At 51.7% G+C, this 25573-nt stretch overlaps 3 protein-coding genes across 9 annotated transcripts; 2 read left to right on the forward strand and 1 right to left on the reverse strand.

Moving 5' to 3' along the window:
• The first annotated feature begins 915 nt into the window (after nucleotides 1–915).
• Nucleotides 916–6411, forward strand: Il27 (interleukin 27). Of its 2 annotated transcripts, XM_021635823.2 has the most exons (5): nucleotides 916–1058; nucleotides 2792–2952; nucleotides 3037–3135; nucleotides 4355–4513; nucleotides 5868–6411. In XM_021635823.2, exons 1-5 carry the CDS (start codon nucleotides 1028–1030, stop codon nucleotides 6105–6107), a joined length of 690 nt encoding a protein of 229 aa, XP_021491498.1. In that variant the 5' UTR covers nucleotides 916–1027; the 3' UTR covers nucleotides 6108–6411. The 2 variants fall into 2 exon arrangements, with proteins under 2 accessions (XP_021491498.1, XP_060222829.1); XM_060366846.1 differs by lacking the exon at nucleotides 3037–3135 and having other exon boundaries at nucleotides 987–1058.
• Nucleotides 6402–10422, reverse strand: Apobr (apolipoprotein B receptor). The gene is made up of 4 exons (XM_021635810.2): nucleotides 10291–10422; nucleotides 7564–10017; nucleotides 7217–7473; nucleotides 6402–7131 (listed from the first exon to the last, which is right to left on the reverse strand). The coding sequence occupies exons 1-4, from the start codon at nucleotides 10345–10347 to the stop codon at nucleotides 7062–7064; spliced, it is 2838 nt and encodes a 945-aa protein (XP_021491485.1). The 5' UTR covers nucleotides 10348–10422; the 3' UTR covers nucleotides 6402–7061.
• On the forward strand, nucleotides 10297–24281 carry Cln3 (CLN3 lysosomal/endosomal transmembrane protein, battenin). Of its 6 annotated transcripts, none has more exons than XM_021635816.2 (17): nucleotides 10297–11159; nucleotides 11941–12079; nucleotides 12261–12383; nucleotides 12540–12618; nucleotides 13530–13626; nucleotides 14139–14210; nucleotides 14553–14632; nucleotides 14737–14822; nucleotides 15429–15501; nucleotides 15586–15729; nucleotides 17275–17387; nucleotides 19405–19451; nucleotides 19530–19598; nucleotides 19686–19741; nucleotides 19860–19953; nucleotides 23727–23867; nucleotides 23948–24281. In XM_021635816.2, exons 3-17 carry the CDS (start codon nucleotides 12338–12340, stop codon nucleotides 24065–24067), a joined length of 1317 nt encoding a protein of 438 aa, XP_021491491.1. In that variant the 5' UTR covers nucleotides 10297–11159; nucleotides 11941–12079; nucleotides 12261–12337; the 3' UTR covers nucleotides 24068–24281. The 6 variants fall into 6 exon arrangements, 5 of the variants coding, with proteins under 5 accessions (XP_021491491.1, XP_021491492.1, XP_021491490.1 ...); XM_021635817.2 differs by lacking the exon at nucleotides 10297–11159 and adding an exon at nucleotides 11251–11369; XR_002476371.2 differs by lacking the exons at nucleotides 10297–11159; nucleotides 23948–24281 and adding an exon at nucleotides 23382–23488 and having other exon boundaries at nucleotides 11252–12079; nucleotides 23727–23862.
• Nucleotides 24282–25573: the final 1292 nt, after the last annotated feature.

A 25573-nucleotide genomic window follows, 5' to 3' on the forward strand; every position in this document is an offset into this window, starting at 1 on the left:
ACGCTGTGGTCAGGCTCCATCCCTGATCATTATGGTGCTGGGATTACCGTGGGTCATGGCTGAGTCTTGATCTGACCTCATGCAACCCCCAAGCTGGCCACAGGCTGAACCTCAATTCTAGTCATTGGTTGAGCTCTTATCCTAGCTGAGGCCTTCACCTCACCTGAGTCACAGCTTCACTCAGAAACTACACAGCTCTGTCTCTGATGAAGCTCTAAGTCTAACGCTAACCAGCTGCAAGGAGAGGATTCATTGATAGCTCTGGCTCCAAACATAGAAAGAGCACACGCTGGCCTCAGGCTAGGCACTGACCAAGTTCAGTCCTCGACCAAGTTCTGACCCTTGATAGGACTGAGCCCTGATCCTATGTTACTGTGTCCACAGACTGAGCCTTTGTCTGAATAAAGCTGATCACAATACCAGGGCCTTGAGATGGGGCTCCTTCAGCCCTGACACTCCATTATGCCACTCGAATACCAGCTCTTGGTGCAGTAAACCAGTTCCTGCCAGCCTCGCACATACTCATCCAGCACCATGGAGCTGTGACTTCCCGCACACTCTTCAGCCATCTGGTAAACCAAATAAGGGTATGGATGAGTCAACCCCACTGAGTCCCCAGTTATGGGTAATTCCCTTACCTGGCCATCTGTCATTCACAGGACAATGGACTGGCAATGGTCCTTGGATGCTTGTGACAGCAGAGAAGCACAAGACAGTTGGGTCTTTTGGGTTCCACTAGTGGACAGACCTATGTGAGTGGACAGAGTCCCTGGGGTGGGGAAAGAAGGAAGGCGCTGGACCTCGGAGCCCAACAGAGGGTCTGGAGCTCAGATGTGCTGAAACCCTAACTTCCCGCCACCCCCCTCTTCACCCTCTGGGAAGGGAAATTACATTTCCCCATTTTAACAAGGACTTAGTGAGCACAAAGCTGAAACTACAAGCAGGACAGAAAGTGAAACTGGGCGCAGCCCCCAGTATAAGACCCCCCTATCCAGGAGATGGCCGCATACAGAGGCTGGGCCCTGACATGGGCCAGGTGACAGGAGGCCTTGGCTGGCGTGAGTTGGAAGCTGGGACTGGGCAGAGGGTGGGAGGTTCGGTGGAGCCTGGGAGAAGTTTAACAGGTAGGTTTACAGATAGGGTTGGGGCAGAGAGCTGAAGGATAATACCTGGACAAGCTGATGGGCATGGCTGACTGGCCATGGCTATGAGACTGGAATAAACAGGCAGGGGGTGGAGCGGTGGAATTATGGTTTTGCCTAGGCTGAGCAAGTGATAGGACAGTTTGGCTGAGATGTGTACAGAAGACTGGACAGGCAATTTGGCCAGGGGTAGGTCTAGGCAGACAAATGAAGAGTATAAAAGGAAGAGGAGGAAAACTGAGGACAGTCAGAAGAACAGCCTTAGGGGAAGCTGGTACAAATGGTGACTGGGCCCAAGAGGGAACCCCTCCAGGCAAAGCTCTTTAACTAGAAGCTTAGAAGATTGCCCAGTCTGCAGCTGGTAGCTGGAGGGTTAGGGGCAGAGCTGTAGGAAGAGGGGCAAGTGGACTGGGTAGGAACAAGAGCTGGAGTGGAGGATGAGGCCAGGATTCACTACATAAGGGATCTTGGGGGTGATAAGTAGGTATGAGTTGGCACAGCACAGCCGGGAGTCTAATATTCACCAGAGTCCAAGGGTACATGCTCTGTCCCTATTCTAGAGCTAAGAGGAATTCTGCTGAGTCTCTAGGGTGCTAGAATGGCTCACAAGCCAAGAAACCTGAATACCAGAGATGACACTTCTGAAAGGCCATGGGGAAACTGGGTGGCCTTGACGTGCCTGTTAACCTCTGCGAAGGGCATCGGGGAGGTTTATAGATTATGAGGGGACAGGGAAGGAGCCTGGAGGAGCTCCAGGAGTGGGGATGGACTTGGGGATGGTTTTGGTTTGGGTTTCGAGGGGGAATTGTGTAACTCCCACTTGAGAGAGAAACCAGCAAGGACTGCTCTCTTCCCAGAACCCCCACTTCTCAGCCCTTCTCCCCTTTAACCAAGAAAATTCAGGGCTTGGAAACCCCTGCAATGTCAGCCAGCCCGACTCTCATTTAATAGTTGGGAGCCCGGGACACAGAGACGAGAGGTGACTTGCTCAAGGGAGGACCAGGAAACTAACCTCCCCCGCCTTCCCTCCACCCTACCCCACATTCCTCTCCCGGTACCATGCTGCTGGTTTACCCCCCAGAAGGGCTCCAGTGCACAGTGGCTTGTTTTCCAGATGAGTCCCTGGGACAGAGCCACTGGCTTTGCCAGGTCTCCCCCAGGGCCCTAGGTCAGTTCAAAGCACCAGAAATGCCTGGGTGAGCCCAACTAATCCTTGACAGAACAGTGTCTCCATGTCTGGGGCAGGTGGCTACTTCTGAGTTCCCTGGAGAAAGCATACTGGCCTGTGGTTGACAAATCTCGATTCCAGCCCCGCCTCTCTGTCCCTCTCATGGTCTAACCTTGGCTCGTCACTTTGTCCAGTCTCAAGATCCTTCTCCACTGCGAAACGGAGAAAGAACTGGCAGCTAGGCTGCATGCATGCAGTTATGCAGGCGGGGCACTGGCAAAGGCAGTTGACCAAGGGAATTATTGGGGCTGTATGTGTCAAGATCCCATCTTTGGTGTTCTTTCAGCAGTGTGCAGAATGATGGTTCTGAGGGCGCAGCTTAAAGATGCTAATAAAAGAGACTCGGTGCTTGTATAGGCTGGTTCTCTTCTTCAGCATTCTCCTGTGGCCTTTATCTCGTCCCCTTTCCTCCTCTCTTCAGGGCTCAGCCTGCTGCTGCTACCCTTGCTTCTGGTACGAGCTGGTGCCTGGGGATTCCCAACAGGCCCCCTGAGCCTTCAGGAGCTGCGTAAGGAATTCACCGTCAGCCTGTACCTGGCCCGGAAGCTGCTCTCTGAGGTCCAGGGCTACGTCCACAGCTTCGTGAGTCTCCCTAGTGCAATCGGGTCTGGAGGTGGGGACACCCCCGGGTCCCACTGGCCCCTACTAACAGAACCTACCCCTCAGGCTGAATCTCACTTGCCAGGAGTGAGCCTAGACTTCCTGCCCCTGGGACACCATCTCACCAATGTCTCCCTGACCTTCCAGGCATGGCGTCACCTCTCTGTGAGTGAAAGGCAAGGGCTGGGGAGACTGGCAGCAAAGCGTAGAACACAGACGGGGTTTGAGTGGGCATGGACCTGCAGGCTTGTGTGGTTAATGTGTATTTAATATGCACACATCTGCACATCAAGGTGAAGCTGGGAGCCTGGGAGAGTGGCACACATCTGCAATCCCGATACTTGGGAGGCAGAGACTTGAACTTGAGAGAGAGAAGGGTGGGAGAGGATCAGAGAGGGAGAAGGAGCATGCTGAGATCTGACACTGAGAACAGGAAGATGGCAAGGAGGACTCTGGGTGGGGCTGGGATCGAGATGGGGTTGGAGGTAGATGTGGGAAAGGGACAGGCCGGTGACTGTGGTGGGAGTGGGGTCGGGTTGGAGATGAGAAGAGGGGTGTGGATATGGGTGAAAATTGGGCTGGGGATGGAAGAAGGACGTGGAATGGGCAAACAGTGATTCTGAGAGTGCAGGAGGGAGGTGGATTTGGCTTAGGAATGGGGATGAGGTGGGAAAGGAAGTAGAGATGTTGGAAATAGGGTGTGACTGATTGGTCCGATGGGGTGGTCAAGGAAGGAATGGAATGGAGGGAGGGAGTTGAAGCTAGAGAAGAGTATGGACTAAGGAGATGGGACCAAGCTCAAAAACAATGATGGAAGGACACGAGAATGAATCCAAGAAGGCCAGCAAGATGGCTCAGTGGAGAAAGGTGCTTGCTGCCAAGGCTAACAGCCTGACGTCAGTCCCTGGGACCCACATGGTGGAAGGAGAGAAGCCAATCCAGCAAGTTGTTCTCTGACCACAGGCATGTGCACAGGTTCACATACGCACACGCTATAAACAAACACAGTGTAATTTTGCTTGTTTGTTTTTAAAGACAGGGTTTCGACTGTCTTGGAACTCACTATGTAGACCTGACTGACTTGGAACTCACAGAGATCTGCCTGCCTCTGCCTCCCAAGTGCTGAGATCAAAGGCGTGTGCTATCATGCCTGATATAATTTTTTTTTTTTAAGACAGGGTTCCTCTGTGTAGCCTTGGCTGTCCTGGACTCACTCTGTAGACCAGGCTGGCCTTGAACTCACAGAGATCTGACTGCCTCTTTCTCCCTGGGTATATAATAAAATTTTTTAAAGAGTAACCTTGAGGATGAAATGAAAGCTGGAACGAAAGAGACCCACGTAAAGATGGGACTGTCTCTTGACCATTCCCCTTCCATTCAACAGGACCCAGAAAGACTCTGCTTTCTCTCCACCACACTTCGACCCTTCCCTGCCTTGCTGGGGGCGCTGGGGACTCAGAGGACCTGGACCAGCTCAGAGAGAGTGCAGCTGTGGGCCATGAGGCTGGATCTCCGGGACCTCCACAGGCACATCCGTTTCCAGGTAGAGTGCCCACCACGCCCCTGACCCTCGGGGATCTACAAGCAAAATGGGCTCTTCGGCTCCCTTTTGAAACACCCCTGGGAATCAGAGGAAGCCAGCTCCTATGAGTGAGTAGCGGCTCTAGAGCCTGGCTCTGCCCAAAAGTCTCAGCCTGCTCTTGAGGGTCGGACTCCAATGACTCCTGGGACACCCAGGACAAACCCTGCCATCATCCGGACCAATATCTGTTCTCCTTTCCCTCCAAATCTGACATCACTCTGATCCTCCCAGATATTTCAAAGGGCAACAGAAATTTTACCTTAGTAAAAAAGAGTATAGAAAATGCAAGCAAGAGTAGGAAGTAGCTCTGTCACCTGGTCTGATCCTTTAAAAAAAAAAAAATCCTTAAGAGCAGAGAGGAATTTCCTGACCAGTGATCCCCAGGGCAGTCCGGGGGGAGTCCACCTAGTTCATAGTGCCTTGCTCTACCGTGACCATTTTTTTAGTTAAAAGTGTGTGTGTGTGTGTGTGTGTGTGTGTAAGGGGGCTGTAGAGATGGCTCAGTGGTTAACGGCTCTGGCTGCTCTTCCAGAGGACCTGGGTCCAATTCTGAGCACCTAAGTGGCAGCTCACAACCACCTGTAACTCCATTTCTAGGGGATCTAATGCCTTTTCTCACCTCCTTGGCATCGGGTATGTAGGAGGTGCAGACTTACATGCGGGCAAAACACTCATACGGATAAAATAATTTTAAGTCTTTTTTTTTTTAATCTAGTAGGCCAAGTATGGAGATACATTCCTGCAGTCCCAAACACTTGGCAGCCTGAGGCAGGATGAGGAATTCAAGGCCGTGCTGCGATTACGTAGGAAGAGTCTGTAAAAGCGAACAAACACAAGAAACATAGAGCTGGAGAGATGGTACAGCAGTTAAGAGCAGTTGTTCTTCTTGCAGAGGATAAACACTCACAAATGCCCAGTACTCTCTCTGGGTCCCAGTGTTCTCCAAGAACACCAGCCATGCAGGCAGTGCACATACATACATACATACATACATACATACATACAGGCAAAATGCTCAAACACAGAAAATAAAGATGAATAAATCATTAAAATTTGACCGGAGTGATAGCTCAGCAATTAGGAGCACTGTTTTCTCTTGCAATCTCCTTGAATCCCAGCACCCACAGGGAAAAAAAAGAACACCAGATTTAGACAAAGACGAGCCTAGATTAGATAAAGACTTTGACACCACGGGTCGGAGGCAGAGACTCCCGAGAGCAATCACCGCTCATGGTGTCATTAGGAGGTGGTGTGCAACAGAAGGAATGAAGACTTCCTCAGGTTCCTCATGTGGCCCATGGGTCTCTCCTCACAGGTGCTGGCTGCAGGATTCAACTGCTCTGAGGAGGAGGAGGAGGAAGAGGAGGAAGAAGGGCAGGAGCTGCTCCTAGGGGCTCTGGATGGCCCCAACCAGGTGTCATCCCAAGTGTCCTGGCCCCAGCTGCTCTATACATACCAGCTCCTACACTCCCTGGAGCTTGTCCTGTCTCGGGCTGTTCGGGACCTGCTGCTGCTGTCCTTGCCTGGGCACCCGGGCCCAGCTTGGGATTCCTAACACCTAGCTCCCAGCCCTCTGGAGTGACCTTTCAGCTCCCTTCCCTTACCCCTGAAGACTCTAAGGCTGGAGCCTGGCCAACGGTGTGGGACAGTCTCCAGCTCATTTGCCTTAGCTCAGGCAGGGCTTCACTAGTTCCCAGCCCTGGCCCCGTAACTTAAAAGCCCTCTGGTCCTTACCAGGTATTTATTTCTTGGATATTTATTTATTTTTACAAAACGATGGTTTATTTATTTGTTTCATTCTTGAGTTAGGCCAACATGCTGGGTACCTAATAAAGCCCTCTGGCCCATTTTGTACCTCCGCATCGTTTCACAGGAATGTCTGACATCCAAAGGGCAGGGCACCTTGGGAAGTAGTCAAGTCAGTCAGAAGCTTCTGGCTACCCATAAGCTCTCTCTATTCCCAAATTCTTCAAGTTCCTGGGAAACGTTCCCCAGCTCCGGCCTAGGGGTTACCATGGTAACCTGCAGAGTTGTGATAGTGAGCTATCATTTTGGAAACTCAAAGCAACTGGTCAGCTTCCCCATGGCCATCAAATCCAAGAGGTGCCCTTCGGCCCCTTGAACCCCTATCTTGGGGCTGGCTGGCTTCTACCCCAGAGGTGTGTAACCTTCCACAGCTCTCAGTGGGGTTCCATCTTGATGGTTAATTGGGGGAAAGGTGATCATACATGGAGAATTTAGGGGATAATAGTCTCCCCAACCCTGTCTTCCTTGTAGTCAGTCTTCAGAGTAGCTGAGACGGATGGGAAAGATGACCAGGAAGGAGAGCCGTGACAGACGCCAATGGAGCAGCTCACACTGGGCAATCAGACTCCTTAGATTCAGCGTCTTGAGAAACATCTGATTTAGCTGAGACCCAGAGGGTGAAAAAGCTGTGTTCCGGTGGCTGAGGGAGTCAGGGGTGACCAGGATCCAGCAGAGCCTTCCGGCCCTCCCTTAGAAGGCCCTGTCACTGTGGCTTTGGCCGGCTCAGTCGGGCTTGCAGCTCCTGCATCATGCCCGGATGAGCAAAGCCAAACCTGTAGAGGGAACAGATTGATGCGAGCTGGACCCCAGGTGCCCACAGCCTCCTCACCATCCCAGGTGTAGTGCCCCTGTGTTTACCCATGTCCCAGCACTTTTCTCTTGGCTGGCACTGGAGTCCTTGGAGCACTTGGCTCTGGAGTTTCCTCTGGCTGAAGAGGGGAGGGCTCGGGGAATGAGGGCTCCTCCTGGGGCTGGGGGCTGGGAGGGTCATAATGCGGCTCAGGAGCAGAGATACGACGGAAAGAGGGCCTCGAGCGCCGCCGTGAGGAATTTCGTGAGAGAAGCACACGACTCCGAGGGACGGAGACATCCAGGCGGGACCCAGGGAGCAGGGCCTGCAGGGCAAGGGACACAGAAGACTGTGAGGAACTGACTTCCAGGTTCTGCTGGTCCCTCTTGGCTAGCCTCCCTGTTGGAGCCCTCACCTCATGCCAGTCGCTGTGAGCGTCCCCTGGGTCACCCGCTGGGGCCTCAGCTGATTCAGAGGAGCCAGGCACAGCCACTGTGGGGATCTGGTGTGCCGGCTGCGTCTCCTGGCCTGAAGAGTCCTCCAGACCTTCAGGGTCGGTCTCCTTGATCTCTGTCCTGTGTCCTGTGCTCACGGCATCCTCCACACCTTGTAGCTTTTGTGTCTCTCCCTCGGAGTCCTGGGTCTTCCACTCTCCTGATGGCCCTCCCCCAGCCTCTTCCTCCAGCCCCTCTGTCTCTGTGGTGGTTTTGGACCCCTCTGCTCTCTCTGCTCTGGAGCCTGAAGTCAAATCGTCCGCTCCCCTTACTCCTTCTGCCATTACAGATGTCCCCACCTCAGCCTGCTCTCCCTCTCCAGTCCCACCAATTTCTCGGATGTCACAGCTGGACACCTCCTCTGTTGAGCCCTCCAAGCCAACGTCCTGCCCACTTTGCTTCTCTGCAGCCTCCTCCAGCTCGGTGCCTCCCGCAGCCTCCCCTCTGTCTTTGGAATGCCAGTCTTTCCCAAACTCCCTTTCCGGAGCTACCCCAGCTTCCCATCTTGGCCCTTCCTCGGCCCCCACAGTCCTGACACCCAGGATAATCTCAGCAGCCAAAGAACCGGTCTGTGTAGCCTCCCTGTCCTGCAGACTCAGAGCTGCCTCCTCTGGCCCCCTCTTCCTGGACGCTCTCTCTGCCTCCCCAGGCACTGGAGCCTCCCCCTGGCTAGCCTTGTCTTCTGTGGGCTTGGGTTCTCCCACTGACTGGCCTGCCCCTGTCTCCTCTGCTCCCCACCCTGGGACCTCTGGCTGTTGGGCCTTCTGACCTCCTTCAGCCTGGATCTCCACTGCCTGCCCTGTTACAATCTCTTCCTCACCTGCTTCAGCATCTGCTTTTACCTTCTGGGTATTTCTGCTGTCCATATCCCTTCTCCAGTTTCCCCAGGCTTCTAGCTCAGGACCTGCAAACTCCACAGGCCTGGGATATTCCTCCAAGCTTAGCATGCCCTCTGAACTCAGGTCTGGAGCTTTCCTAGTCATTTCCTGACACCCCTGTCCTTCCTCAAGTTGTGTGGTCAAGGTCTGGGAACCTCTCATCACCTCAGCGTCCTGTCCCTCAGCATCCTGTCCCTCAGCAACCTTGACTCTCAAAACCTCTGCTCTCATCTGCTCTGCCTCAACCTTCTCTCCCATAAACAATTCCTCAGGCTTGGCTTCTGGAGATTCTTCCCAGTCAGGCTCATTTTTAGCCTCCTTAGCCAGAACTAGCATAGCCTCTGTGGCCAGGTAGCTCCTTTTCTCCTCAGGGGACTCTTCTGCCTGCATCTTCTCTTCCTGGCTCACCCCATTATCCCCCATAGCTAAATCTTGCCTCCCCTCATCCTCAAGGCTGTCCCCCGTCTCCTGGCCTCCCACAGCCTCCCTCCCCGCTATCTGGCCCTCAGTCATCTCCTCGGTTCTTTCCATCTCCAGAGTCTGGATGAGAAGCCTAACTTCATCCTCTCTCTTTTCATCAACTTCATCTTGCTGGTCTCCCTTGCAAGTCTCTTCTAGGACCCAGGGTCTCCCAGGAGCTTCTGGAATGTTGTCTCCTTGGTCTGGCCCAAATTCTGCTTCCTGAATTCCTAGGCTATTAGCCTCCTCCCTGCCTGAGACTGCCCAGGCCTCTATACCCAACATGGCCCAGTCCTCAGATTCTGCCCCTGGGGCTTGTGTCCCCTGTCCCCTTGCACTATGGCCATCCCTCATTGCGACCATCCTCTTCTCTTCCCTGTCAGGCCCTCTGGCCTCAGACCCCTCAGTTTTTGCAGCTACCTCCTGGGCCACCCAGTCTGTCTCTTTGCCATCCTCTGATACGTTCTGCCCATCAGTGCCAGCATTTCCCTGAGGCTCCCTGTGCCAGGTTGGCTGTGACTCCACCCCTCTGGCCATCCCTGGCTCTGCTGCTCTGACCACCTCCTCCTTTTCTTCCTTCTGTTCACAGGCTCTCAGGGGCTCTCCACTGCTCTCTTCCTCCTCACTGTGCTCCCAGATCTCCTGGGCTCTACCACTGGTCCTGTCTTTGTGAATCCCAGGCCCAGCCTCGGGCTTCAGTGGAGCACTTGGCTCCTGGCCCCTGGCCCCCTCAGCTGCCTTCCTGGACCCAGTGTCCTGGCTTTCTGCTTGGCGCCTTGTGGAGCTGTCTGCTCTCCACCCCTGGGTCTGTTCTCCAGCTAAACTTCCTTCTTGGCATCTTATAGTCTCTTCAGGTACTCCTACCCTCTCGCTCTGTCCACTTCTAAGTGCCTCCAGTTCCTCCTGGGCTTCCTCCTCCACAACCTTCCCTGAATCTCCTGCAGCCACCTCCCCCAGTTCCTCAGCTGCCTGCGGCTCCCTCTCTACCGTGGGGACCGCATCTCCTACGAGGTAAGACACAAAAGCACTGAAGGAATCCTAGAAGAGAAGAAAGTGAAGTGAAGGCACTCCGGGGAGGTCAGCAAAGCCCAGGTAAGAAATCGGGGATCTAGAAATCTGCTAACGGATTGAGACAGGGCCTCACCGAGTGCGCTTGTGCAGGTGGGATATTGAAACCCAGGAGACTGGGCTAGGAGTCTGGCTGACTGTAGAAAAGGGACCTAGAGGTAGAGGAGAGGCTCCAGGGAAGGAGGAAAGGTGAGACCAGAGGGAATGGGTGGAAGTGCCTGGCATCTCTTTGCCCCCTCTCACCAGTGCGCCCCTCAAGGCCTGATGCAACCCAGGGAGGCGAAGCCGGAGAAAATCCATTCTGTGGGTCTCTGTGTGTCCAGAAAGCTCACAATGACCATCCGTCCCCACCCACTAACGCAAGCCAGTCTTCCCCAGCACCCAAGACACTTCCTCTTCCCCTGTCTCTCCCTGACGTATCTCCACCCCAGGCCCTGCGCACCTCCCCCACTCCCATGAATGACTTCACGACGGGCAGGAGAGCTGCCGCAGTGTCCAGGTGACTCAGACTCAGGTGCACATCTGGAGCGATCGATCAGGCCAGGAAGAAAAGAGTGGGGAGAGGAGACCTCGGAATCGGGTGTTGGGGGAGGGGGCGTGTGGCAAGTGCAGCCCGAGTGACTCAGGTCATGTATTCACACCTCAGCCATTTCCGCCTCCTCCAAGCCACAGCCTGCAACGAGGGGAAGCTAGGGTTTGTGGTTCCTGATTCATCTGGGGAGAAGCCGTAGGAGTGAGGATAAGACTGACTAGTGGAAACCCTGGCTTCCCATTTCCACGACATTAACGCTTTGCTGTGGATGAAAGCTCTGGGATTTGGTGGCTCCAACGCCCATATCCTTGCCTGTGGTTCTTCTTGTACTGTGGTCACACTGTCAGTCACAGTGTGACTGACTCACTAAGGACATAGGCTGCAGAATTTCTAGAGCCTGCATGGGTAGCAGGATCCCTTTTGTCCCTGGTTGAGCGATTTGGGAAGGTGTATTTGAAACAGCGAGCTTAATGACTGGTGGTTGAAGAAAGCTGGTGGAAGGGGGCAGAGGCTACTAGAAACCAGAGCAGAGAAACAGGCTTGATGAAGGATGGTCAAGATGCTGCCCTACCGCTGAAAGGTAAGGGAAGGACTCCTTATTTGGGGCTATCTGAGGTGACGTATCCAACTGCCCTCCTCCCCTCCCCTCCTCCTCCTCCTCCTAATTTCCAATTAGGTCAACTGGCTGACAGCGCAGAACAGGAAGAACAGCCACAGCAGCTTGCCCAGTGAACGCAGCAGCTCTGCTTTATTTCTTACTGCTGACTTGGGTCTCCAAAGACATCTAAAGGTCCAACGCAGGATCTTCGGTTAACATTTCAAGGAGGGGGCGTTGGTTTTTCTCCTCTGTAACACCAGGGGTTGGACTACTTTCGTGTTTTTTTGGTTTTTTGGGTTTGTTTGTTTGTTTTGTTCTGGGACAATATGACAAAGGGAATTTCTTGAGTAATGCCAAAGATAATTCACGAAAACCTGTTTGGTGGCTGTTTATCTTTAAGCTTTCTAGGCAAGCGATACCGCCTCCCGGCTACTCTAAGATAAGTAGATAGGTCTTTACAAGCCTGTAAGAACAACAGATAAGGAGACCCGAGGCTGGTCGCCTTTGCTCCCAGCAAGGCTTGGCCTTGGCAAGTTTGGGTGGGTCTTGGGGACAGCCTGAGGAAAGTAGCCACCTTTGTTTCAGGCAACTGAGGGCAGCAGGAAAAGGAGCTGACGCCTCCCGCGCCATGACTAGTACTGGCACACTCGGTCGGCGTCTAGAGCGCCGCTTCCACGGCCCTGTTTGCGGTTCCCGCCGGCTCCAGTTCAAAATCGGTGCTTCCGGGGTTCCTCCGAACTCTCCTTTTCTCTACTCTCCAAAGCTTGAGGCGGCCGAAGGCGAAAAGAGGACCCGGAAGTAGGGAGCAACCTTCCGAGCACGTGATGGGAGACCCAGCGGTGATGTCACGTGACCTGACAAGCTGCTCTTCTACCTTGCGGCGAGCTCAGCTGCTCTTAAAGGTACAGGCCTGGGGGTAGGGGCTTTGCCTTTGGAGGGGCCGGGGGCGGGGTCCGACGGGGCAGGCGTGGGTGCACACGAGATGGCGATATGGGGGTCTGTTGATGGACAAGTCCTACGTGGCAGACAGCGGGACCTGGGACTGTCCACAGGGCTTTGATCCCTCGCACCCACCTGTTCCAGACTTTCATCTGTTCTCTTGAAGCGAACCCCGAACACACGCTGACTTTGGGCCCTTTGGGGAGCCCTAAGTCAATGCTATGGGAAGCCGCGCGGGCTCGTGGAGGCGCCTTGAGGATTCCGAGAGTGAGTGCTCTTGTCGGTTGTCTTGGGAGTGACCATCCCTGCCCCACGGCTCTCCTGAGGAGCTCGGCTAGTGGCCCAGCCCCCGCAACGGGACACATGACACTCGGGGGACCTTCGCGTACCTGAGTGGTGGTTCATGCCGGTTCTTCCTCCTAGGGGAGGAGACCGACCCAGAGCCCCGGGCCCCTCCGTTGGATGGTCCGAGTGCCCACTGGAAAAATGCGGTGGGCTTCTGGTAAGTAGCCTGAGAGTTGTGCAAAAAAAGCAAAGCGCCGCTGGAGCCAAAAGAGTAAGAGTCGAGCTGCAGAAGGCAATTGAATCCGCAATTGAATACTGAATCAACTGTGAGCTTCCAAATTCCATTAAATTACCACCCTCGCCTATTGGTCAAAGCCTATTAAATGTTTTCCTCCAACCAACTCAGTCGCAACTTTGTTTTCTTTTATTTTTATGGGAAGGCCTTACGTAGCCCAGGCCAGCTTCAAACTCTACAGGCAGTGGAGGCTTGCCCTAAATTTGTAATTCTCCCGCGGTTGCCTTCCAGGTGCTGCCATTACAGGCCTGTGGCACCATGCCTGACTCACCCAGTGTTTTTGCTTGCAGTGCAGGGTATTAAAAGTGGGGCCTTCTGTGCTCAGGGAGCGCATTACAAAGCTGAGCCCTGTCCCCAGTCGGTTTGTTTGCCCTTAGCGCTGTGCGCAGCTCTGGGAGGTGAAAATAAGGACGATATGTTTCATGAGTCCAAAGGAGCCCTAGTGGTATTTTGATTCCTCTAGCGCACTTTGAGATCGGCTGGTGAAAACTTGTGCCCATTTTACGTAGGGGTACTCCAAGGCCACAAAAATAGGAAACAGCTGATTCTGGTTCCAAGCCCTGATGCGTTTCTATTGTCCCACAGTATGTCGGTGGATGAGAAATGCCCCCCCCCCCAGAACTGACCCTTAGTGTAAGCATAGAAGAAAGGGTGTGCAGGTATACCTTCTGGTAGAGGGCTTGGTGCTTGCTGCTCTAATATCAAGGCCTCGGTTTCACTGATGGTGGAGGAAAATAAATAAAAATAGGTTTGAAGGGTACAGGTAAGGGAGAGATCTTTAAGGACTGCGGGTGGACGGAAAGCCAGAAACAGAAGTTCTGCCCTCGTTCTAGGATCCTGGGTCTTTGCAATAATTTCTCATACGTGGTCATGCTGAGTGCCGCCCATGACATCCTGAAGCAGGAGCAGGAGTCTGGAAACCAGAGCCACGTAAGTGAGCCCCCTCCTCACCACCACCCTGTTGTTAGTCCCCATGGGAGTACCAGGGACTCACCCAGGGCCAGGAAAACTCTCGGGGTAGCCAGGGGTGGGGAAAGGGAGCTAAAGAGTGCAGTGAGTACCAGGTTGGTGAACTCAGGGAACCGGCTGGGTAAGACCTGACTTTGTGGTTTGTTTTGTCCCCTGGCCCTGTTGGCCTTTGGGGCTAGGTGACCATTGTGAGCCCTGTCCTGCACATTGTAGGTGTTCAGTGGCACCCGGGTTTCTACAAGAATGCTTTGAAAACTACTGTTATGTCCACTTTGGGTGGCTGTCTTTGGCCTCTGGGCCACTAGTTTGAGGTGCTTATAAATGCAGTCCTCCACTGTACACAGAAAAACGAAGGCAATGAAGGCCCGGAGAAGCCCATGCCTACCCACAGCTGTCAAGTTAAGGCACAGCTGGGCCTGGGCCTTGGTTAGCTTCCTGCCTCTGTGTAGGAAAGACTGTCTTCTCTCCCATAGGTGGAGCCAGGCCCAACACCCGTGCCCCACAACAGCTCCTCTCGATTTGATTGCAACTCAATCTCCACAGCCGTGAGTGCCGATGCGAGCCCCTCCCCCCATCCACGCCTTTGCTCCCTTATTTCCTACGCGTCCAGTTGGAAGTGTCAGGATTGCAGTGATCCACACTGCCAGTAGCTCAGGTGACCCTCTTGGTAGCTTTATAAATTAAGCGCTGCAAGCGCCCCCGTTTGGAACGGGTGTAAATGCCTTCACACCCATCAGAGGAGCCTCAGAGCTGGCAAGAAACCCAGATCTGTCTAACCCCAGAGCCTGAACTTGCAGCAGGTCTCACTGGCTGGCTCCTCCACTGGGTTGGGAAGGTTGTCTCTGTGGGGAGGGGGTTTAGGCTCTTACCGTGTTCTCCTGTCTCAGGCAGTGCTCCTGGCAGACATCCTTCCCACCCTCATCATCAAACTCCTGGCTCCTCTTGGCCTTCATTTGCTGCCCTACAGGTCTGGGTCAGGGTGGCAGGAAGAAGGCAGAGTGGGGAGGAAGCGGGAGGCTGGAGAGTCCGGCATGGAGGGAAACTTCTGAGTCCCTCCCCATCTCTCCTCAGCCCCCGGGTGCTCGTCAGTGGAGTTTGTTCTGCTGGAAGCTTTATCCTCGTTGCCTTTTCTCAGTCAGTGGGGTTAAGCCTGTGTGGTGAGTATGCCGCTCTGAGAGCCTGTGCTGTGGGGGGAGTCTCCCCAGCTTCCCAGAGTCAAAGGATATGTCTGCAACCCCAGGAGACTGCTAGTGGTGTGTGTGTGTGTGTATGTGGGTGTATGCACGCATGCACACACTTGTAATTCTGAGTCTCACTTGGCAGACTGAGACAGGAGGGCTGACTGTGAGGTTATTCTCGGCCACATAGCGAGTTCAAGGCTACACAGCAAACCCTGTCTCAAACAAACAGAACAACAGCAAAAAACCCGAGAGGGCCAGCCCAGGCTGATCTGCGTAGCAAATTCCAGGCCAGCCTGAGACTACTTTGTCTCAGAAACAAACCAGCAAGGAGTGGGCTCTAGGAAGGATTTGAAGGGTGTTAATAGGAAGAAATGGTGGGCAACCGGGAGGATGAAGATGGGCGTACAGTCCCAGAGAGGACATGTGGAAAAGAGGTTGGCTCTTTAGAGGAGATCCTCTCCTGTCCAGTCTGTTCAGTGACAGATTTTTAGCTCCACAGAGCTGATGGAGATGAGGCAGTGAACAAGCCATAGGGAACTGTGCCTTTCTTTAAAGGCCATTGTATGCTTTTCGTCCTCCCAGGAGTGGTTTTGGCCAGCATCTCATCAGGTCTAGGAGAGGTCACCTTCCTCTCACTCACAGCCTTCTACCCCAGGTAAGAAGTCTGGGCAGGAAGGATGGGGAGAGGTGTGCCCCCTGCTGGCTTCCATCTTCCTAAATGCTCCTGTGCTCTCCTCAGTGCCGTGATCTCCTGGTGGTCCTCGGGGACTGGGGGTGCAGGGCTCCTCGGATCACTGTCTTACCTGGGACTCACCCAGGCAGGCCTCTCCCCACAGCACACCCTGCTGTCTATGTTGGGGATCCCCGTTCTGCTGCTAGGCAGGTGAGTGTCCTTGGGCCGACTGGAGGAAAGATGGGAGGAGGAGCTTGACTGGGAGGCAACCTTCAGATCTCTTCAGCCTTGTTGTGAGGACATGTGTTAGCCATGTGGCTCTGGTCAGAGCCGCTGCTGAGGCTCAGGTGTCTCTGTCTGATAGCAGTTCTCCTGTGTGTCAGCTGCTGAATGCGAAGCGTCAGCACAGGAGGTCAGCTGGGGACCATGGCTAGGATCGAGTACGCTTCAGTGTATTGGCTCTGTGTGTGTTTGCGTGTCTTAGAAAGCATCCTTAAGTGTACATCTTTAATCCCAGCACCCAGGAGGCAGAGGCAAGCGGACCATGCTATAGCTTAGGGCTGTTGAGAGGTGCCCCAGAGAGGACTGCTCAGAGATGGGTGTTAGCCGATAGGAAGTCTTAATTAGCTGGCTGGCAACTGCAGTAGGTGTTCGGTATCCCAAGTAGCCCCGAGCCTTTCTCAGGGTGAGCTTTTAAGTACAGAAACCATGTCCTGGGTTGACATACTTCAGTTAACAAGAACAGTTAGCCAGAAGTGGAACTACGGAAGCCAAGAAGTAAGGTTAGTACATTTTGAGAATTTCCCCGGAACAATGGACTTTGATGGATTAGGCCTTTGTTTTAGTTTTGGCAGGCGGTGCTGTCTACTTGCTGAGTTTTATAGTCTGAATGTCACTTCCATCATGGAGTCAATCATGCTAAGGTCTGTGGCCTGTTACAAGGACAGGCCCATATAGAAAAAAAATGGGTCAGGACCAGTGTGTTGCTGAATACCCGTAATCCTGGCACTTGGGAGACCGAAGCAGAGGGGTCATATTTGAAGCCTGCCTAGGATACATTTAGAGACCCTGGCTCAAAAGATAGATGAGATCATTGGATATAAAGGCAAATGGCTTTAATCCAAGCACCCAGGGAGCAGAGGCAGGAGGATCTCTACGAGGTTGAGGCCAACTTGGCATATATGTTAAGCTGCAGGGCAGCCAGAGCCACATTGTGAGACCCTGTCTCAAAAAACAAAACAAAAAACTAAAGAAATAAAGCCCGTGATCATGCAGACCCTCACTGAGTCACAGAACAAAAAGACAGGGACATGAGAAAGGGCCCTGTGAGGTGGGAGAGCTCACAGGAGTGGGAAGGAGACGAGAGGCGAAGGGTGAGGGTAACCAGAATGCCGTGTATCCGTGTATAAATCCGTCAAGGAGCACATTCAGTAAAAGCTGCTGCACGCGGCGAATATACTAAAAGTGGCACTAGCGCAATTGTTGGATGAGAACAACGAAACAGAATCGAGCTGCTGGTGTGGCCACATCAAATGAGGTTCCTGGGCAGAAACAAAGAGTCAAAGTTGGGCTCCAGAGGATGCATTTGTCGGCCTTTGAAGCTTTCACAGCACAGGAGTGGGTACCTGAGAGGCTGGAAATCCCCATCCTTAGAAACATACAAATGTGAAGGGGCCCCTGGAAAGGCATGGCATCCGGGATCTCTTGGGCCTTTACCCAAACAATAACTCACTGTTGTTTTCTGTTCTGTTCCAGCTATTTCTTGTTGCTCACATCTCCTGAACCCCAGGACCCTGGAGGGATAGATGAGGCAGAGACTGCTGCCCGGCAGCCTCTCATCGGCACTGAGTCCCCACAGTCAAAGTCAGGTAGGAGACAAAGTCCCTCCCAGGGCCTTTTGGTCCCAACAGTGGACACAGTTGAGAGGAACAGGCTTCTGTGCGTACATGTTTGGGTCAAAGCAGTCATGTATTCTTACTAAATACCGATTACATGCCAGACATTCTGATTGCTGGAAACATTGGTGCTCAAGGTGAGGAAACAAGAACATTTTCACAGGACATAAAACAGTGAGAGGGCCTGGAGTGGTGGCACTCGCCTTTGATCCCAACACTTAGGAGGCAGCTGAAAGCAGATCTCCATGGGTCTGGAAAGATGGCTCAGTGGTTAAGAGCAGAGGACTTGTTCGATTCCCAGCATTCACATGGCAGCTCACAACTGTCTGTAACTCCTGTTCCATTCACACATGCAGGCAAAATACCAGTGCGCATTAAAACAAACAAACAAACAAGAATAAAAACAGACAGTCGTGTTGTTGCATGCCTGTAATCCTAGCACTCCGGGGGACACAGGCAGGCAGATTGCTCTGAGTTTGAGGCCAGCCTGGTCTACAAAGTCCAGGACAGCCAAGGCTACATAGAGAAACCATGTCTCAAAAAAATAATAATAAATAAATAAAGGAGATAGATAGATAGATAGATAGATAGATAGATAGAAAGATAGATAAATGAATAAGGAAGAAAGGAAAATACACACTCTCACAAAAGGAAAAAGAAATAGAAAAAACAAAACCAGAAAGTGACAGTTAAGGAGACCAAGGACATTAAGGGTTCTGCTTTACAGAACGTTCTGAGTGGCATTCTTTTTTTTTTTTTTTTTTTTCTCTCTTTAACTTTTTGTTTGTTTGTTTGGTTGGTTGGTTTTTGGAGACAGGGTTTCTCTGTGTAGTTTTGACTGCCCTGGACTCGCTTTGTAGACCAGGCTGGGCTCGAACTCACACAGACCTGCCTGCCTCTGCCTCCCTGAGTGCTGGGGGTTACAGGAGTGTGGTGCCAAGCTCGCTGATTGTTTTTAAACAGTCTCTCTGTGTAGCCCTGACTGGCCTGGGACTCACTATGTAGACCAGAATGGCCTCAGACTAACAGAGACCCTCCTGCCTCTGCCTCCCAAGTGCTAGCAGTAGAGGGGACACCTAGCTAAGATTTATTTCTGTAGTTATTCATGTATATGTGTTTTGGTGACTTTTTACCATGGATGTGTTGAGTGCCCCCAGAGACCAGAAGAGGGCATCAGATCCCCTGGAGTTAGAGTTACCAGCAGCTGTGAGCCAGCTGAAGTCCATGCTGGGATTCAAATTCTGATCCTCACAACTCAGCAGCAAGTGCTCTGTTTTTGTTCTTCTTTATCTGTTTTGTGCTTTGAGACAGGGTTTCTCTGGGTAGCCCTGGCTGTCCTGGAACTCACTCTGAAGACCAGAAATCAAAGATTCTCCTGCCTCTGCCTCCCAAGTGCTAGGATTGAAGGTGTGCACCACCACTGCCCGGCCAGCAAGAGGTCTTCACCCTCCAAGCCATCCCTCCCACTCTGAGAAGGGCTTCGCTTATTTATTTAATTCTTTAATGATTTCTTTATTTTTATTTTATGTGTGTTGGCGTTTTGCCTGCGCGTATGTCTGGGTGAGGGTGTTGGAGCCCCTGGAACTTGAGTTGTAGACAGTTGTGAGCTGCTATGTGGGTGCTGGGAATTGAGGACCTCTGGAAAAGCAGCCAGTGCTCTTAACCACTGAGCCGTCTCTCCAGCCCCCAAGAGAGCCATTAACAACAACAACCGTTTATTTACTGGGAATCAGGGCTGCCTGGGGGAAGGGTATGAGCACGAATGTGCGGGTCAGAAGTTCTAGGGATTGAACCCCATTCACTCGGACTGGGCAGCAAGTGCCCGCATCCACTGAGCCATCTTAGCAGCTCAAGAAGGCCTCTTGAAGGATATCTTTGGGCTGAAACTTGGCTATCAAGGAATCAGCCTTGTGAATGTCTAAGTGATTGTGTTGGTGCCTGCCTAGGTCCTCAGTGTGCAACTTCCTCCCCTTCTCTCCCTGCTCTGCAGGTTCCAGCTGGGACCTCTCCCTCCAGGAAAGGTGGACCGTGTTCAAGGTTTGGATGATGGCCGTGGGTGCCCTGGGAGGATCCTCTGCCGCCTGCCTTCCGCTTAACATCTTCCAACTCTTCCAGGGCCTCTTGCGATACATCATCCCCCTGGTGCTGGTCTACTTTGCGGAATACTTTATCAACCAGGGGCTTGTGAGTGAAGGATGCTGGGAAGGGAGTGTGGGAGGAGGAGGAGGACTGAGGTTCCACAAATCCCCGCTTGTCTGGTCTCTGCCACAGTTTGAGCTCCTGTTTTTCCGGAACACATCCCTTAGTCACGCTCAGCAGTACCGATGGTGAGGGAAGTTGGCAGGTGGGCAGTGGGCTGGGAAGGATCCCTTGGAGGTTGGGCAGCTGGGGTTGGCCCCATAGGCACCCAGAGGAGCTTCCTCCTCCTCCCTGCCCCCACCCCAGGTACCAGATGCTGTACCAGGCCGGCGTGTTCGCCTCCCGCTCTTCTCTCCAGTGCTGTCGAATCCGCTTCACCTGGGTCCTAGCCCTGCTGCAGGTACTAAGCTCCCAGCATGCCTTACCCAGCACAAGATGTTAGTGCGCTGCAGCATTCCTGAGTGCGGCACTAAAGCCCAGCAGGGCTCCTATACGATGTGTGATGGCATCAGGAGCCAGCCATACCTGTGGGCAAATAGCGGTTTCTGTTCCGAATGGCTGTGTGGCTCCGAGCAGGCCTCTGAACCTCTAATGAGCCCCAGATGTGGAGGGGCAGGATGTGTACCTCAGTGGCAGAGAGTTTGCCTAGCCCGTATGAGGCTGTGGGTTCCATTTCTAGTACTGCAAGAATTAAAATAGGTAATAGATACAGGACAACACCTATTCCTCGGGTGTTTATACAACAACATTGAGGGGGAAAAAAATGGAAGATACTGTTTTTGATTTATCTTGGCTTTGTTGTTTTATTTTTTTTAGTGGTTGTTTGGTTGGTGTTTTTTTTTTTTTTTTTTTTGAGACAGGGTTTCTCTGTGAACCCGTGGCTGTCCCGGACTCAATTTGTAGAGCAGGCTGGCAGCAGACTCACAGAGATTCTTTGCCTCTGCCTTCCTGAGCGCTGGGATTCCAGGCGTGCATCGCTACGCCTGGCTTGTTCTGTTTGTTTTTAAGGCAGGCTCCCACTGTGTAGCCCTGGCCTGGAGCTCACAGATCTGCCTCAGGAATGCAGTTATTAAAGGCATGTGCTTCCATGCCTGGCCTTTTGTTGTCACGGTGATTACACCGAGGGCCTTGTACAAATTAGGTCAGTGCTGCTACTGAGCTACATGCTACGTCTTAAGCCCTCATACTTTTATTATTTATTTTTACAACTTAAAAAATTAAAAATTATAATTAGATTTGTATTTATTTATTGGGAGGAGGAAGACACTTACCAAGTAGTGTGCATGGAGGTCAGAGGGTGACTTGCAGGGTTGGTTCTCTTCTCCCACATGTTGGTTCTAGGGATCAAACTCAGGTCATCGGGTTTGGAAGCAAGTGCCTGTACCCACTGAGCCATTTCATCAGCACAAACCTTTTATTTGGAGGCAAAGCCTTACTAATAAGGCTGGCCTTGAACCTCGCTCTGAAGCTACATAAACTTGGATGTTTGATCCTCCTGTCTCAGCCTCAGTAGCTGGGATGATAGGCCATGTGCCCCCAGGCCCTACCCTAGCCCTTGATTTATTTGTTTTTAATAATAGTATGTGTGCATTGTTATGTCTGATGTGTGGTGTATGTGTGTGTACATAGACTGTCATGAATGTGGAAGCCAGGGAAAACCTTTCAGGAGACACTTCTCTCCTTCTACCAGGCTTGGGGGCTCAGACTCAGGCTGTTAGGCTTGCACAGCAAATGTCTTTACCAGCTGAGCCATCTTGCCACACACACACACCCCTCCTCTTTGTTTGTTTTGAGTTTTTACAAGTCTGGGTGTTTTCCTGCAGGTATGTCCATGTACCACACGCAGACAGTGTCTGCCAAAGTCAGAAGAGGACATGGGATCCTCTGGAACTAGAGTTACAGACGGTTGTAAAGTGCCATGTGGGTGCTGAGAATCGAACCCAGGTCCTTTGGGAAAGCAGCCAGTGCTCTTAACCACTGAGCCATCGCTCCAAGCTCCTTTTTTTTTTTTTTTTTTTTTGAGACAGGGTTTCTCTGTGTAGCCCTGGCTGTCCTGGACTTTGTAGACCAGGCTGGCCTACAGAGATCCACCTGCCTCTGGCCCTGCCTCCCTGAGCGCTGGGATCACAGGTGTGCACCACCACGCCTGGCTTCATCTCTTGTTTTTTTTAAGGCAGGTGTCATTGTGTTGCCCAGGCTGGTTTTGAACTTGATGATCCTCCTGCTTCTATTTCCAGAGTGCTAGCATTTCAGGTATAGGCCCCCATGCTTGGCTTGCACCACAGTTTAATCAGTCTAAATGTGTTTCATGATTATTTGCCAACATTTTATGCAAAGAGACATACCTTCAAATCAAGCCGATGAATACTGTTTATGCCTATTAAAAAAAAAACATTTCTTTCATATGAGATAACTTAGAATCAGTGGCATTTCAGTCACGTGAGTGGCTTTTGTTGTGGTTGCTTGGTTTTTCGAGACAGGGTTTCACAGAGCCCTGGCTGCCCTCGATCTCACAGAGATCCACCTGGCTCTGCTTGGATTAAAGGTATGTGCCATCACGCGTGGCTTGAATGAGTGTTTTTTTTTATCAGTTAATAATTGTAGGCAAATTCAGATGCCCTTGGCAAAGAGCGGCCCATGGTTCTTAGCAAATAGGGCTCTCTGTTGTAGTTTCACAAGAGGGCCTCACACACCAGCATCCATCTAGAGGTGTTCAACCCTAACGGACTTTTAAACCTCTGACTGCAGGTTGAGCACCCCTAAAATATAAACATCTGAAACCCAGAATGTAAAATGTATCAGCTTGTATGACACCACAAACTCGAAATCCAACGTCATAAAACTTTGTTTCCTGAGAAAATTTACTACAAATACTGTAGTAATTACCTCAGATCACATGTATGGAGTATATGTGAAAAATGAGTTTCACTTTTAGACTTTGGCTCCTATCCCCAAGATCTATCATTATGTATGTGCAAATTCTTCAGTATCTAAAACAACTAAAATCTGAAACACTTCTGTTCCCAAGTGTTAGGGGATTCGTTCCCTGTATTACAGGAAAGTACTTTATCTACCCTTACGGCTGAGGAATGCAATTCCTGGGGCTGAGGAGACAGCTCAGTGGGTGAAGGTGCCTGTCACCAAGCCTGACCACAGAGTTTGGTCCTGAATACACAGGGTGGAAGGAGAAAAGTGACCCCAGAAGTTGCTCTCTGCCCCCACACCAATGCCATGTGCCAGGCCCTCAAAAACATGTGTAATTACAAAACATTTTATAAACTTAGTTGATGGGCCAGGAAGATGGTTTTGCAGGTAAGGGAACCTTTTGCCACCAACCTGAGTGTAATCCCCAGGCTCCCACATGGTGCAAGGAGAGAATCGGCTCCATGAAGAAAGTCCTCTGACCTCTACACACTTCTTCACTGGCACATTCACACAATGTACACTCAAACTGGGGTTTCTCAACTTCGGAACTCTTGTTTTATTTTCTGTACTTTTTGAGACTCTATTTTTTTTTTTTAATGGATGTTTGCCTACATGCATATACGTAAACCACCTAAGTGCCCAGTGCCCATGAAGGCCAGAAAGGGTGTCATCTCTGTAACCGGAAGTACAGAGAGTTGTGAGCCACCATGTGGGTGCTGTATGAGAACAGCAAATGCTGTTAACGGCTGAGCTAACTTTTCAGGCCAAAATTTTGTCCTCTTGACATTTGCAGCTGGATAGTTCTGTTGTGTTGCTTGTGTGCTGTGGGTGCTTAGCAGTATTCTTAGCCAGATGCCGATGAGGGTTAGAGCTGCAATAAATATGTTTGGTGGGGGTGTCTAGGTATGATGGTTCCTGCCAATAAAAAAGAAACAGAAAACAAGGAAATGAGATGATGGACGATGGCAGTGGGAATGACCCTGATCCAAGTTGAGAGGTCACCAGCGAGGGTAGGTTGAGGAACAAAGGGAGGAGAGGAACCTACAAGGTATGTGAGGATGAGGATGGGGACAGGGAAGGCCCACCAAGATCTCAGGGTCCCGAAGGCCCACCTGGGCATCGGATCCTTACCCAGGCCTCTTGGCCGTCTGCCTCACCAGTATCTCCCATAACTAGGCAGCCTGGAGACATGCTCCTCCCTGCTGTGCTGTTGCGCTGTCTCGAGCCTCCCCCTTCCTCTGCCCACAGTGCCTCAACCTGGCCTTCCTGCTGGCAGATGTGTGTTTGAGCTTCCTGCCCAGCATCTACCTCATCTTCGTCCTCATTGTGTACGAAGGGCTCCTGGGCGGGGCTGCCTATGTGAACACCTTTAACAACATTGCGCTGGAGGTCTGTGTCAGGTGGGCGGGGGCTGTGGGTGGCCTCAGGAGCCCTGTGGGTGGAAGCCTAACCCTTCTTTGCTTTCCCAGACCAGTGACAAGCACCGAGAGTTTGCCATGGAAGCTGCCTGTATTTCTGACACCTTGGGAATCTCCATATCAGGGGTCCTGGCCTTGCCTCTGCATGACTTCCTCTGCCGCCTCCCTTGACATGGGTTGCTCCTCACACACTGACCTGCCCGTGAGCAGGTGGCACATCTGTGAGCTCCGCCACAGGCCTTCCCTGCCAGGCTAGGGAGTGGGAAGAGCTACGGTCCTGCCCCGCTTCACAAGGAGCCCCCATTGGTTCCCACTCCCGAGCTGGTCTCGGGGAGTTTTCTCCCAGCCTTTAGCCCTTCTAATAAATGCTTATTTTATCAGTTTACTTTTTGTGCAGTCTCTTTGAAACTGAAAAACTAAGTAAACCCACTTTGGAATATATGATGAATTTATGAGCGTATAAAGCATTTCAGACCAGGTATTGTGGCATGTACCAGTAATTCCAGCACTTGGCAGAAAAGTTCATGTCTGGCCTGGGACGTACAGTGAGACCTGGAGGACTAGGGCAGTAGTTCAGTAGTAGAGGGCCTGCCTGTTCAGGGCACTCAGGTTTTTGGTTGGTTGGTTGGTTTTGGTTTTTTGAGACAGGGTTTCTCTGTGTAACTTTGGCTATCCTGGAACTCTCTCTCTGAAGACCAACCAGGCTGGCCTCAAACTCACAGAGGTCCACCTGCCTCTGCCTCCTGGGTGCTGGGATGACAGATGTGCACCACCACTTCCAGCTAGGGCTGTCAGTTTTATGCCTAGAAAACAATCAATTAAAAAGCAGGTGTGCTGCTGTAAGCCTGTAATCCCAGCATTTGGGATTTTGAAAATGTTAGGTCTGGGAATCGCTGAAAGGAGACCTCAGGCTCAGGTAGTCTGCAAAAGCAAGGAGTGTGTATTCTGCAGAAATTGCCAGCACGCTGGGGCCACCATTCCATAGAATGTCCACCTTGAGGCGAGCACCCAGGCTCAGTTTGAAGACAGGGAATTTCCCAAGTGTGATTAGGTAATCTTTTCATCGATTGGTTGGTGCTGATCTAGTTGATGGGGGGGTGGGGAGGACAGCCTTCATGGAGTGTCCAGTTAACAGCGTGTGCGCAGATAACAGTATCATTTTGACTAGCTAAACAAAGTGTTTCTGACTAACCTTTGGTCAGGTGCTTGGAGACCTTTCAAGGTGGTTACTAAATTAGTTTCTCATTTTCAGGGAGGTTATTGAGTTATTTTATCGCGTATCGCGTTTCCATGAACTATAGTTTCATGTTCTAAGAAACAGAAACGTGATCTGAGCAACTGTGGGAACATCACCAGGAAACAGAAACTCAGGCCTGTAGTAGCTTATGAAGCCTGTCATGGCAGCACAGCTGCTGCAGCGCAGCTGCTTGGGCCCTTCAAAAATAATTCTATTGCATATTTGTGGCTTTGTGAAAAAGTCAGGTGTCCATAGTGTGTGGATTTATGTGTGGGCCTTGAAGCTGATTCATGGTCAACATGGCGTTTTATGGTGATACCATGTAGGTTCTATGATGATAGCTCTGTAGTACAGCTTGAAGTCAGGGATGGTGACACCTCCGGAGGTTTCTTTATTGTACAAGATTGTTTTGGCTATCCTGAGGTGGTTTCTTTTTTTTT

The sequence above is a fragment of the Meriones unguiculatus genome, chromosome 14 (assembly GCF_030254825.1).
Source record: "Meriones unguiculatus strain TT.TT164.6M chromosome 14, Bangor_MerUng_6.1, whole genome shotgun sequence".
NCBI lineage: Eukaryota > Metazoa > Chordata > Mammalia > Rodentia > Muridae > Meriones > Meriones unguiculatus.

What these genes read in the sequence shown, in the direction of transcription:
- Apobr (XM_021635810.2), bottom strand. Translation starts at nt 10,347, where the DNA reads ATGGATTTTCTCCGGCTTCGCCTCCCTGGGTTGCATCAGGCCTTGAGG. An exon ending in CTCACAGCGACTGGCATGAG is followed by an intron (nt 7,474 to 7,563) that starts GTGAGGGCTCCA and finishes CTTGCCCTGCAG; the next exon opens with GCCCTGCTCCCTGGGTCCCG. An exon ending in AGAAAAGTGCTGGGACATGG is followed by an intron (nt 7,132 to 7,216) that starts GTAAACACAGGG and finishes TTCCCTCTACAG; the next exon opens with GTTTGGCTTTGCTCATCCGG.
- Il27 (XM_021635823.2), top strand. Translation starts at nt 1,028, where the DNA reads ATGGGCCAGGTGACAGGAGGCCTTGGCTGGC. An exon ending in AGGGCTACGTCCACAGCTTC is followed by an intron (nt 2,953 to 3,036) that starts GTGAGTCTCCCT and finishes CCTACCCCTCAG; the next exon opens with GCTGAATCTCACTTGCCAGG. An exon ending in ACAGGCACATCCGTTTCCAG is followed by an intron (nt 4,514 to 5,867) that starts GTAGAGTGCCCA and finishes CTCTCCTCACAG; the next exon opens with GTGCTGGCTGCAGGATTCAA.
- Cln3 (XM_021635816.2), top strand. Translation starts at nt 12,338, where the DNA reads ATGGGAAGCCGCGCGGGCTCGTGGAGGCGCCTTGAGGATTCCGAGA. An exon ending in GCGCCTTGAGGATTCCGAGA is followed by an intron (nt 12,384 to 12,539) that starts GTGAGTGCTCTT and finishes TCTTCCTCCTAG; the next exon opens with GGGAGGAGACCGACCCAGAG. An exon ending in AAAAATGCGGTGGGCTTCTG is followed by an intron (nt 12,619 to 13,529) that starts GTAAGTAGCCTG and finishes CCCTCGTTCTAG; the next exon opens with GATCCTGGGTCTTTGCAATA.